This window comes from Panthera tigris, chromosome C1, assembly GCF_018350195.1.
Source record: "Panthera tigris isolate Pti1 chromosome C1, P.tigris_Pti1_mat1.1, whole genome shotgun sequence".
In the NCBI taxonomy this organism is placed as follows: domain Eukaryota; kingdom Metazoa; phylum Chordata; class Mammalia; order Carnivora; family Felidae; genus Panthera; species Panthera tigris.
The window spans coordinates 109,671,872-109,684,338 of record NC_056667.1 but is presented as its reverse complement, the minus strand read 5'-3'; the positions used below and the strand labels follow the sequence as shown (position 1 = coordinate 109,684,338).

The 12,467-nt window shown below is 55.3% G+C and overlaps 1 protein-coding gene across 1 annotated transcript in view; it reads right to left on the bottom strand.

The window, feature by feature from the left end:
• Window positions 1-203: 203 nt before the first annotated feature.
• HS6ST1 (heparan sulfate 6-O-sulfotransferase 1) overlaps window positions 204-12,467 on the bottom strand; it is a 45,984-nt gene continuing 33,720 nt past the window's right edge. The window contains exon 2 of the mRNA XM_042994154.1: window positions 204-3,724. Within this exon, the coding sequence (XP_042850088.1) occupies window positions 3,016-3,724 (709 nt within the window). The 3' untranslated portion in view covers window positions 204-3,015. The remainder of the gene's footprint in view (window positions 3,725-12,467) is intronic.

Genomic DNA, 12,467 nt, shown 5'->3' with positions numbered 1-12,467 from the left:
CTCTTCCTTTGGCAAAGGGCTGCCTCAGGGAGAAAGTGCGTGAACTCCTTTCTTCCTGGCTGCCTGCACCTGAGGGAGCCCCCGCTCCCGCGTCCATCCCTGTACTCGGATGCTCATTTTGAAAATCAAACCCAGAAGGTCTGGCCACGCCACGCCGGGCGGACGGCTGTTACCACAGACCACAGCACACCCGAGGCTCCTTGTCAAGGGTTTATTTCATCTGCTAACATTCATTCTTGACCTAGACAAAAACAATTAGATGATTATGACTTGCTTTTCCATCATCAACTCGTTTTTCTTGTATGAATAACCAAAAGATTTCTTCTCAACACTTTTTTCTTTTTTTTTAATAAGAAGCTATAAATAAATAAAGCTTTAAACGCTCCTGGGTTCAAGTGAAACACTTCCAGTTCCCAAAAAGGTCACAGACTCATTGCTCGGACAATTTTGCCGTCCCTGTTTCCTCCTCCAGGAGGAGATGTTGCAGGTCTGTGTGAGGAGTGGGTTGTCTGCTCACCGCGTGTTGCCTCTGTTTCCTCAGCCCTGTGCAGAGCCGCTGGGTGGGGCACCCCTTCAGTGGAGCCCCGGAAGGTGGTGGTGTCGGAGGAGGCGCTACAGGCATGAGGAGCTTTCACCTCAATGCAGGTGGCCTGAGCAGAAGTGCCGGACTGGAGGCTTGAGGGGCCGAGGGGCACTGGCACCTGGTGCTGTCTCTGGGCGCCTTGGCCTGGGTGCTGGCCCCCCACGGGACCGCTTTCCAGATGCAGCAAAGAAACCAAGGAGAGACCCGTGTTTCCGTGTGAATTGGGACAACGGATCATAAGTTAAAACATTCCAATATGTACAAAACAGATCCTACACTCAAGGGGGCACACACAGGAAGCCGACTTCAGGAGGGCCGGGTGCCCAGGGGTTCAGGCAGAACGGGACTGAGCTTTCCACCAGGAGGTGGAATTGACCACCTCCTGATGAAAGCCACAGCAAGCCCCAAGCACCCCACATGCTTGTCCAAGACCCCAGAGGTCTCATGAACATGTCCCACCCTCCTCCCTGGAGCATGACTGCCCCAAAGGATGAGTGTCAGAACAGATCCCCCCCATGCTGACCTTTACTACCCCTTGAAAGAACCACTACACCACTTGGGCAATGGCCTGCTCAGCGTGACACACCCACTCTGTGGGGTGATCCTGGGTAGGTGTGGTGCCCATCCCAGCCTGCTAACCACTGCCCTTGGACTAGAAGATGAAGTGGTTGGTGTAGGAAGCAGGAGGTATGGGCACCATAACCTTTGCCAGGCAGGCAAAGACTAAAAGCTACTTCTTCCTGGGTACCTCTCATTTGACAACACTGTAGTGTTTCCTGTGCTATTGAAGGTTCCTTGCTTCCACACCTCTGGGGTGGCTGAGGAGAACCTGGGGCAGAGAGGAGGGCTCCTGGTAGAATCTGCCCTCGAGGCTGCTGTCCTCAGCAGGCTGGCCGTGGCCCTCACTGCCCTCGTGAGGGAGGCTTGTAGCCCCCAGGCACGTGTGGGTCCTCACCTGGAGAGAGAGGGCACTCATCCACCTTGGGTGTGGGACACACATTTTGATCCCAGAACCCAGGGCCTCATGTGGGGAGAGCACCCCCAGAGAAGACAGTGGCCTGGCCTCCTGGAGCACAAGACAGGTAGGGCATGGGGGAAGTGTCTACAATGGATATGGAACATGGCTTCTCCAATCTGCAGGGCTGCCAAGAACAGGGCCTGACCTGGTTGTGGTCAGGGGTTGGGCCAAGGGAAATGCAGGGAGAGGCCAGGGTGGGAAGGGCTGTGTATCTGGGTACTAGGGAGCCACTGAGAGCCATTTCTTCCAACTCTGATAATCTGAAAGCCTGAGTCCCCTTCCCTGGCCATAGCAAACCACTGTGGCCCCAAGATATGATTCATGGGCAGCAGGTACAGTTGGCTGTGTTCTAGCCAATGGAGGCTTGATTGTACTTCTGCACATGTGGTTGTGGGAACAGTGGGGCATGAGCCCCGAATAAATGTCTAAGTGATGACCCTGGGGCCAGGGATAGTCTTACCAAATCTCAGAGGGTCAGAATGGTAAATGGAGCAGGGGAAACTTTCTGCCTGAGCTGGTCTGGTTTGGTGGCCCAAAGGCCAGCTTGGGTGGGGAGGTACATAGACACAGGTGGTAGCATCCTTGGACACAGCCTTCCCACTCTTTTCTTACTCTCTGTCCACAGAGGGGGACAGTGCATGTGGGCCCATCTCCTTGCAGCCCTTCTTAGGCTGAGGACTGTGGAAAATGGGGGGGAAGGGCCCCAGGAGGTGTGCTTTGATCTCCTGACCCAAAGCAAGAAGCCAGACTGTGTGTTTTGACCTTGGGCCAGAGAGAGAGTGGGCTTCCCAGGGGCAGGCCAGAGTCTTCTCGGCTTCAGGCAGGGTGGGCCCTGACCATGAAGATGGGTGAGCTAGGAGCTCCATTCCTGAGGACACCTCAAGGGGCTGCCTTTGTGCCCAGAGAAGGGGCTTCACTCAGGCCCAGGGGCACTGGGGCCACTGGAGGCCAAGGGGCTGCCTGGGTGGCCTGATCCCGGAAAGGTGCCTGGAGCTGGTGTTGGGCCCCTGCTGGCCTGCAGAGCAGAGAGCCAGCAGGTGTGCACAGTGGGTGTGGGACGCGCTCCTGGCCCAAGTCCGATCTGCACTCTCTGCTGTTTCTTGTTTTTAGACCTTCGGCTGGCCGCCGTGCGTGAGCTGGGGCCAGGAGAGGAGGGACAGTCCTGGCCTGCGCAGGCCTGCCTGCGGCATCCCTCAGGCACGCTTTCCTCTGGCCAGGGGGTGGGGGCGGTGGTTTGCACTGGCAGATTCCTCAGACCCCGCCAGGCCGCCATGTCCCCACTCCCTGGCCCTCATTCAGCACATCTACCTTCTGGTGAGCACATCTGGGACCCTCTTCCTACCAGAGTTCCGGTGGGTCAGTCTGTGTGTCTGACCTCACCCCCCGCGGGGCCACCCCCCATGACCGGCCACCACTACCACTTCTCGATGATGTGGCTCATGTAGTCCTCGGTGGGCACGCGGCCCGGCTCCTCGGCGTCCTCCCGCGGCAGCGCCTCCTTGGCGCGGTGCAGCAGGCGCTCCTCCCGGCTCTTGAGGCGCTGCTCCCTGCGCTCCAGCTGCCGCTTGTACTGGTAGCGCTGCTGGAAGAGGTCCTTGGCATAGTCGTAGAGCTGCACGTCCAGGTCATTAAGCTCCTCGATGCGCCGGATGGTGTCCTCGTCCACCTCCACACCGCCCGCCCGTGTGCTGTTGTACTGCATGAAGGGCCGGATGAACTTGAGGTTGAACGTCCGCTCGAACAGGTACTGCGTCTTGCGCTGGAACTCTGTCAGGCCGAAGAAGGCCATGCCCCGCAGATTCTTCTTGGCGCTCTCCAGCAGCAGCTGGGCCCGCTTGCCCTCAGGGATGAAGGACAGGTTGTAGCAGCCCACCAGGCTCAGATCGGCCAGCATGCGCACCTGGCGGTTGTTGGCCAGGTTGTAGGGGCAGTCCATGAACTCTTGCAGCGTGCAGCCCGACCAGTCCGTGCCCTCATAGCAGGGTGGCAGCTCTTCGGGCGTGGGCGTGCGCCCATCGCACATGTGCAGCGACGTCTTCCAGGTGGCCCCCCGCTGCACATGCCGCCACTCGCTCAGGTAGCGGGACACGGGGTCTCGCAGCAGGGTGATGTAGTAGAACTTCCTGTAATGAGATAGGGACAGGGGGTAAGATGAGGGCGCAAGTGCGGGGGGGGGGGGACAGTATCTGGGGGCCATTTGGGGGTGGAGGGAGGAGGCTGGAGCTCCAAATCTGACTGCTTTGGGTCCATATCGTGGGACCTCAGGCACCTCTGATACCAATCGTTACGTTTAGTTCTCCAAATGGCGATTTCTGAATGGGAAGCCCGGGAGCTGAGATGTGACACAACCTGCAAAGGGCACCACGGTCACCGTCACGTCTGCCAGGTGTGACTATCGCAGGGTCCTGCAGTGCCTGGCCTCAGTGCCTCCTGAATCCTGGCCCAGGGGCTTCCCCTGGACCCCAAGGCCACCCTCCTGTGTGCTCCCTCCTTAGGAAGGACAGCCTGTCTTTGCCCTGCACTGGGGCAGACCTGCAGGAGCCCGTGCTCCCGGGGACCAGAGGCGTAAGGAAGTGCTCACAGCAGCAGGCTGCATGTGTGGGCCTGCTCAGGGCCTCCCACAGGCCCACTGCACACCTGCTCCCGTGGAGGGCGGGCACCAGTAGACCACTCAACCTGGGACTCCCAGGTGACCCATAATTCATAATTATCTTGTCTCCCAGGAACTGTCTCCACCCCAGGAAGTCAGGCATCCCTCAAGATGCCACCTCCTTGTCCTATATGCAAGGGGCATCCATACCATTGGAGAAGTGACTCCCCGTGTAACAGGCACATCCCTGTCTAGCATGATGACTGGCCTGATGTCACCAAGACATAGCGGGCGGGGGGCTTCCAGATGTTCCTGTGACAGGTGTGGTGTGTGGTGGTCAGCCCCAGAGGTTCTTCCTGGAAATGTCTCCTCCAGGGCTGGCAGAACTGGCAGCCTGTGCCTGGTGGGATGTCCCAGGCCAAGGCAAACCAGGGCTGGGGCAGGCAGCAGGAGCCCCCTGGGCCCCACACACCACTCCAGGGGGAGAAGCTCCAGGAATGCCCACCCCTACCCCCCTCCAGACAGCAGCACGGAAGCACATGCACACGAACCCCTCCTTACTGAGGCCCAACAGGGGCACCCGACTAACCCACCATCCCCCTCGCTAACCCCTTGGGGAGCTGCATAGAGCACCTCGGGGGGTCTGCTGGCAGCATGCTGATCTGACTGCACATCTCCCAGGGGGCCATGGGGTTGGCAGGGCGACTGGCAAAAGCAAAGGCAGTGGGGTACCTCCACATGTCCCCTCAGATGGAGGGAGGGACATCTAGAAAACTGCAGGGTGGCATCTTCATTAGGGAACTTGGGACCCCCAAGCAGAGCCTGGGCAGGGGAATAGTTAGCCAGTGGCTGGGGGGCGGGGGCCAGACGAAGACTGGTCCTGCAAAGCAGACTGCTGAGGAGGAGCAGGGCAGGGACTGTGCCACCGGGAGTGGGGTGGTGGCTAAGGCAGACAGCAGAGAGAGCACCTGGGCAGAGGGAATCAGGGACCCCTTTCTCAGCAGGGAGTGGAGAGCAGGAAGGGCATCCTGACTCCCACCTGCTCCCTGAAGCCTGGGTTCTAGTCTGTGGTCTCTGCTCAGGTCCTCGTTTGATCTGGAAGCACCTTCCGCCCCTTCTCCCCCCCCCCCCAATACTGTGCCCCAGCCTAGGCTTCCAGCCTCTGCAGGCAGCTTATGTTCCAGCACCTGCAGGGGGGAGCCCTGCACCCCCACACTGGACCCCAGCTCCTGTGGAACACACCGTGGTGATTCTTGCTGCCCTTGAAAGATGAACAAAGGGCCACCTGCACCCTCTGTGACCACTGCACCTCCTTCCAACCCTCCTGCTGGCTCCTGGGGAGAAATTGCAGGGCCTTAAGCTGTGTCCTCTTCCCTCTCTGCTTCATCAGCTGACTCTGGCTCATCCTACAGACCTCAGACAGTGCCACCTCCCAGGGAAGCCATGAGGTAGACAGGGCTCCCCCTTGGGCCTCTGTCACAGCAGGAACTTAACACTGACCTCTCAGCTCATTTGACCACAGCCTCCCTCAGGGGCGGGAGTGGGCAGGAAGGAAGATGGCTCCTGTGTGTGTGCTAAGCTGGCTCCCCAGGGTTGAGACCGAGATGGATCCAAGGATTGAAGACAGAATGTGCCTCAAGGAGGTCACCTCACGTAGCACCTTCAGCCCCTAGTGGATGAAACCAAGCCCGGGAGGTTAAGCAGTTGCCTGGAGGTCCCCAATGGCTTTGGCAGTAGGGTGGGGTGAGTGGCCAGGACAAGAAAGGTCAGTTCATTCAGGTGTCAACTTTGTAGGAATGAAGTATAAGACATTTATAAAGCCTGACCATGAGAAGTGCTTCTGAAGAGGACAAGACAGACAAGCAGACACAAAGCAATAAACACAGGGACACACCCAGAAACATGCATATAAAGAAATGCATCCACTGCTCTCACAGGTGTCCCAGAGGGGTCTCACAGGTGTCCTTAGGCCTCTTTGGGAGGCTGAGGGCTACTTGGACCTCCTCCCATTCTGTGGGACCCTGACTCCTCATATGGAAATGGGCCAGTGTGGTAGTTCCTCCTGGACACAGAAAAGCAGAGTTTGAGGTGTCCACTGACACAGAGGCATGCCCACTTGGCCCCAGCCAAGGCCAGGTAGGGGCTCAACATGGCCCCAAAGATGACCTCTGAGGGCAAGAACACACTGTGCACACAGAGCACCAGTACCCTTCCCCGAGTGTGCCCTCAGCCTTCAGCCTGGGGTCCTGTGTCAGCACTGCCCTCCATCCCACCACGGGGGTGGGGTTGGGGGAGCCCCAGCTGCTCCCAGACCCTCACCGGTCCCTGTGATGGGACCAGGACTCTCAGCCCTGTCACAGCTGGTGCCTGCAGGTCCTGGGGAGGCCGGGTATGGATACCCCTGAAATCCTTGGCCATTAATCTCTCTGACATGTTAGCCAGAGAGGTAACGTTCACTCAGTGACCTATAGCTGCCATCTGGACAGCCAAGGCTGATGGGAGGCCTGCCCGCCCACCTGTCCAGTCCCTCTGCTCACAGCCCAAGAGGGTGTAGGGCTTGCCCAGGGTCACATAGCAGGTCTTGAGGCAGGACGAGTCCAGGCTGCCTCCTCAGAGCCCGTGGTGTGAGCTGCCTGGGCCTGGTTAGACAGCTGCGCTCGTTCTGTCTGTCAGAGAGGCCTGGGTGTTGGGATCGCTGAGGGGTCTCTAAGGGTACAGTCACTGCTGGTGTATCTGGCAGGCTCCAGGAGATGCAGACGAGTCTTCTGGTCCTCAGAGCTTCCTGTTCATGCTCTGTGGTGAGGCCTGAGAAGCTGACTCCCCTGGGCCCCTTGAGCTGATGCTGATCTCACAGCCCTGTGTTCCACATGGGTGCTAAGAGGAATGGCTTCTCTCCTGGCCCAGCTGGTACAAGTGGGGCTCACCCATGCTAGGGTGACTGGGAAGGGTATCAGGATGGAACATGTGGTGTCTTCTCTGTGCAGGACATTGCCATGGCCTGGGCACCCCCCCCCGCCCCCATTTCTGTCCCCCAGGCATAGCCTGTGGTGGAGAAAAAGGGCTCAGGCAGATTCTGGAGCCTGTTCGAGGGGCTGGCTACTACCCAGCTCTTGTCTGGACAGTGTGGGAGCCGCTGCAGCAGATACACACACCCGGGGCCTGTCAGCCTCCTCAGGAACTCATGAGCCTGACGCCCACCTCCACCTTGCCCACCCTGGCCCTCACCCTGGCTGCTACCATGACACTGCAGACAGCCCTGCCCATAGGCCTGTACCCTGGCCTGCTCCCAACTCCCCTACTCTGCCCTGTCTGTCCATTACACACACTACCAGACACACTGGCTGTTTATGTTCTGGTTTACTGTCCGATGAAAAGAAGGTATGAAGGCATTGACAAGAAGTGAACAGAAGGCAGGGTGTGGTGTGGGGGTAGAAGAACCCCCTGATCACCGACCACACCCCACAAGATGTGACCTGATGTACACTCTGTGAAGGTGCCGAGGGGCTCACGGCTCAGGGATATGAGGAACTAGGCAGGGGCCAAACAACACAGTCTGCACCCTCAGTGGTGTCCCCAGCACCTGCCCTTCCGTGCCCAGACAGCTGCCACCAGGCTAACCTAATCCCTGCCCTAGCCCCACCTCATGGGGAACTGGAGGGTCTCTGTCCCAAAGTTCTTCCTGCACGGGACATCTGGGGTCCCCCATAAAACAGGGGGCTTTCTGCTTATCACTCTCCAGCAGGAACTCATCCATTCAGATGAACTGAATGGAGCTCATCCATTCAGATGGCCCAAGTGCCAACCAACAAGGTTTCCAAAAAAAAAGGGGAATGAGGAAGCAGAGGAGAGGAGGAAATAATGAGAACTGCAGTATATGGTTCATTTAGCCTGAAATGGCCAAGTGCCCAGCAAGTGAATGTGGGGACCAGACCCAGGATTACAGAGATGGCCCATGCAGCACCTGGACAGAAGAACAGAATACCTGCAGAGGACTGGCTGTCGGGAGACCTAACTTCTCCGCAGCAACATCATATACTAAAAATCAATGGAGCACTGGCTTCTAGATGCTGAGAGAAAATGACCAGCGACATGTCAGATCCCACCAAACTATCCAGCAGATGTGAGGGCAGAGTGGAGACAATGTAGACATGCAAAGACTCAGGACATTTATTTTCCATGAATCTTGTTTTAGGAAGATATTGGACTACGAATCTCATTTAGTAAACAACAACAACAACAACAAAAGCATGGGAGACAGGAGCTCCAAACCAGGAGAGAGGTGGAGGGTGTCAACCGCACATCCCGCTGGGCCTCCAGGAGCAGAGGAGAAGGGGTTCCAGGAAAAACGGGGCCTGAACAGATTACCTGATGCAACAGAGCATTTGTGGAAAAAAACGAATGGTAGGTACACAGCAGATCTTTGGAATCACTTGGAAAAAATTACGTCTATGAACACAGAAAACAATGCAAGTAAAAAAAAAAAAAAAAGATTGGGCAATTATTAATTCCAGGAAAAGCAGGAAGTAATATGAAAAAGAAAGTATTCTACTAAAATCAGAAGTAAACAGTGCTTTTAGAGACATTATAATGTAAATACTGACTATTGATTTAATAAAAACTTGAGATTTTTACTCTACTTGGAGGATGTGCAAGGGCTTAAGAACATTTAATCTTCATCTACCCAAACAGAAAGCAAATACACAATGTTTAAATCAATAAATCAAGAAATAACACTATAAATTATTTAGAAATACAGAAGTAAATACATGAAGAACACTGAAAAGAGCCATAAGTGGTAATTTGGGGAGGTTGGAAAGGAAAAGCAGATCTGTTGGTTTTTACTATAAGCCTCTTGGAACTATTTGTCTTGAAGTGTGTATATAAACTGTTTTAACCAAAAACATGAAAAATACAACAATGAGGAAACTGGCCAAAGAAGCATATGGAAGGATGCTCTCCTTCCTTAGTCACGGAGGAAATGACACAGTGAGCTACAATGTGACTTAGACAGGCAACACAGAGGTGGGGCAATGCCAACTTCCAACTGCTCATGGGACGTGAGTCGGGGACAGTTGTTCTGGAGTGTCTTCACTGGAAAGCTGTGACCCAAGACTCCTCTCACAGGCGTACAACCCAGGGAAACCCTGTTCAAGTGCACTAAAGACATGGACAAGACCACCCACGGCCGCACCGTTGCTGACAGCCTCACACGTCTGCTGCAGTGGCATGTGAACATAAACTGCGATATTCTTCCAACAGAGTGCGGCTCAGTAATAAATGAACAGAACAGACTATAGTTACAACAACTCGGGTGAATTTGAGAAATAAGATGTTGCAGAGAAAAAGCAAATAAAGAAAATGTAATAAAGTATGATGATACTGTTTAGTTTCCAAATATAAACACAACCAAAGAAAATACTATTGACTGATACATATGTAGATATCAATGTCAGTTAAAAAAAGAAAAAAGGCAATGAGGGGACACACATGAAAATTCAAGGCAGAAGTCAGCAGTGGTGTGTACTGGGGCAGGAGGGTCGCTGGGGTGGTACCAGTTCATGGTGGCTTCTGTCATGTGGATGGCGCCCTCACTCTTAAGGCAGGCGATGGGGGTGTAGGTGTTTATGTTTTATTTCTTATGTACGTTATGCAAATTCTTTTGTAAGTTTAGAAAACACTTTGTGATAAGTTTAAAAAAGTTTTACAAACAAAACCAAGATTCGTGCCAGCAGGCCTTGCAGGTAAACTGACATTCTTGCCAAACCGGGAGTCTTGGTTCCCCAAAGTACGCCAGTCCCTTCCATCTTGCCCCCATGCTCCCTCTGCCTGCAACATCCCCCCCTCCCACCGCCAGTGCCTCCAACTCTAGGGGTTTACTGCCCTTCGCCCTTCCTTCGTGCCCCTCTCACTTCCCCTTCCTACTTGCTAACACTCCTACAGTGAGTAGGGAGAGGTCTGTGGAGGATCCCCTGTGGACATCACCTCTGGGGATGGTGATGGTGGCTAGTTTTCCAGGCTAGCAGGGGCTGCTTTTGGCTTGTGAACTAAGCACGCATTAATGAGCTAGCTGCTCCATGACCTCTAGGAGGGAACCACCACTTCTACCAAGCTGGAACATCCAGTTGGTGTCTGGCTTCCCATCCAGGGGGGTCTTGAGGTGCAAACAGGGTCAGCACCACTCCCGGGGCTCTTCAGTGGGGTCAATCCCAATGTGAAGACTCTAGTGACTTGGCTGGCAAGTTAGGCTCTGTTGGGGTGGCAAGCTTCTGGTACCTTCTCTGAGCAGAGCCCTACACTATATCCTAGCTAAAGTGGGTGGCCATGGGACCTGACCTCTAAAACAGGTCTCTGCTGTGCCCTAGGACAGGCCCAGGATCACCCAGAGCACGTCCCAACCAGACTGTCTTGCCTGTGGCTACAGAGCAGGGCTGACAGCACCATTACTCCTGAACAGGGAGCACACAGGGACCGGAGGGGTGGTGACCAGGCCCTGCTACATCTCCCCTCGCCACCAGCGGGTGCTCAGCACCACTCATCTGGTCAGTGCCCTGGCTTGGCAAAGGACACAAACTGGCAACGCCCCCAGGTCCCTCCCAGCAGCGACAGCAGCCAAGGTTACAGGCTCACAGCATGCCAGGCACAGCCTGGGGGCAGGCGCTTCTCGCCTTTCACAGAGGAAGAGTCCCAGGCTCGCAGCTATTCAGTGTTCTAGCGCTCTGGGCTGGGTGGGGTGGGGTCAACAAGGGCAGTGGGAGGGGCAGGGAGGCTTCTCAGAGAGGGTGGGGGCACAGCCTGTCCCAACCAGAGGGAAGGGCAATGGAGGCTCAAGGGGCAGGCAGGGCCAGACCAAGAAGGGTCTTGTTCATTCCACAAGAGAATGAGTTCCAAAGGGAAAGGGCACACAGTGCAGCATCCACATGGATTTCAAAAATAAGTCATGGGACTTCAAAGACATTTTGTGCTGTGAAATAATTCTAGTCCGCACGCCTGCGATCACTCCTGACACCCTGCAGGGCTTATCGCCTGTATCATGCATTCTTGAGTTCATTACGTTAGTTGTAATGCTTTCTGTGAACCTAGCTGCTCTGACATTTTTGTGTGCACTGGTTTAGCACGCCCCACAGTCACGCAAGATCCTAGAGGGCAAGGAATGTGCCTTGTTCTTGGGTCCTAACACTGCTGTCAGGCAGTGAGTGGTCAGCTCCAGAGTCTTAAGTGTGAGTTTTTATGGGACAACTGTAGCCCTGGAACCCTGCTTTGTTGACAACACACAGACACTCTGGGAAAGTTCTGCAAAATGCAGCAAATGAGCTTTGAGTTCCTTCCTGGAGGAGGGGGTGGGGGGCAGGTGGGTGGGCAGCTAACAGGAGGCTCCTGCTCTGCTCCTGCGCTGGGATCAGGGAGGTGGCACCCTCTCGCTCTGTCCTCAGGAGGCCCTCTCCCTCCTGCCACCTGCCTGTGGGCATCAGGCAAGTAGTCCACAACCCTGACTCGGTATAGCTCAAACTTTATCACTTATGTGAAACCTGGGTTCATGAGGCGAGGTGACAGGTCCAAGGCCAGAGCCCACACCTGTACTGTGTAACTGGACATTGCTGTCCCAGAAGCACCCACCTCCTGCCCCTCACACCAGTGGCCAGAGGATGCTTCATTTTCCCTTCTCTGCCCCGAGAGTGTGGGTCTGATCTGAACACAACCACTCCTGACTCTCCTCTGGCAGCCCAGGGCTCTGACCAGAAACCAGACTTGAAACCCGGCTCAGGCAGAGAGAAGCCTGGAGCTGAGGGCGGGGGTGGGGTGGGGAGGGTGGAGGGGATGTACAGGATTCTGTGGCTGGGGGAAGGGCCAAGTGGGCATCAGCTTGCAGGAGTCTGCCCTAATGAGAAGGGCTGGGGGGTGGGGCAGCAAAGTCGCTGCAGAAAGCTGATAGAGTATTAGCTCCCGCAGGAGGCATGGAAGCCAGGCAGGGAGGGGACGGTAGACACACAGCACAGATGTCTATAGCCGAGGATGTGTGGACGAGCCCGTGCCCTCCCAAAACAGCACTCTGTGATCACCACTCGGCAGGGAAGAAGAGCACGATTAGGTGGCTGCCTGAGGATGGTGAGATTATGGACTCTAACATTTCAGTGTAAAATTTTCAAACTTACAACAATGTTGGAAGTCTAGGCAACACCCACATGTCCAAGTAGGTTCCTTTAACACTGTCTTTACACGTTTCTGTGTTGTCAGCAATGAATGCACTGTTATTTAAATAACTGAAATAAAGTAACAAC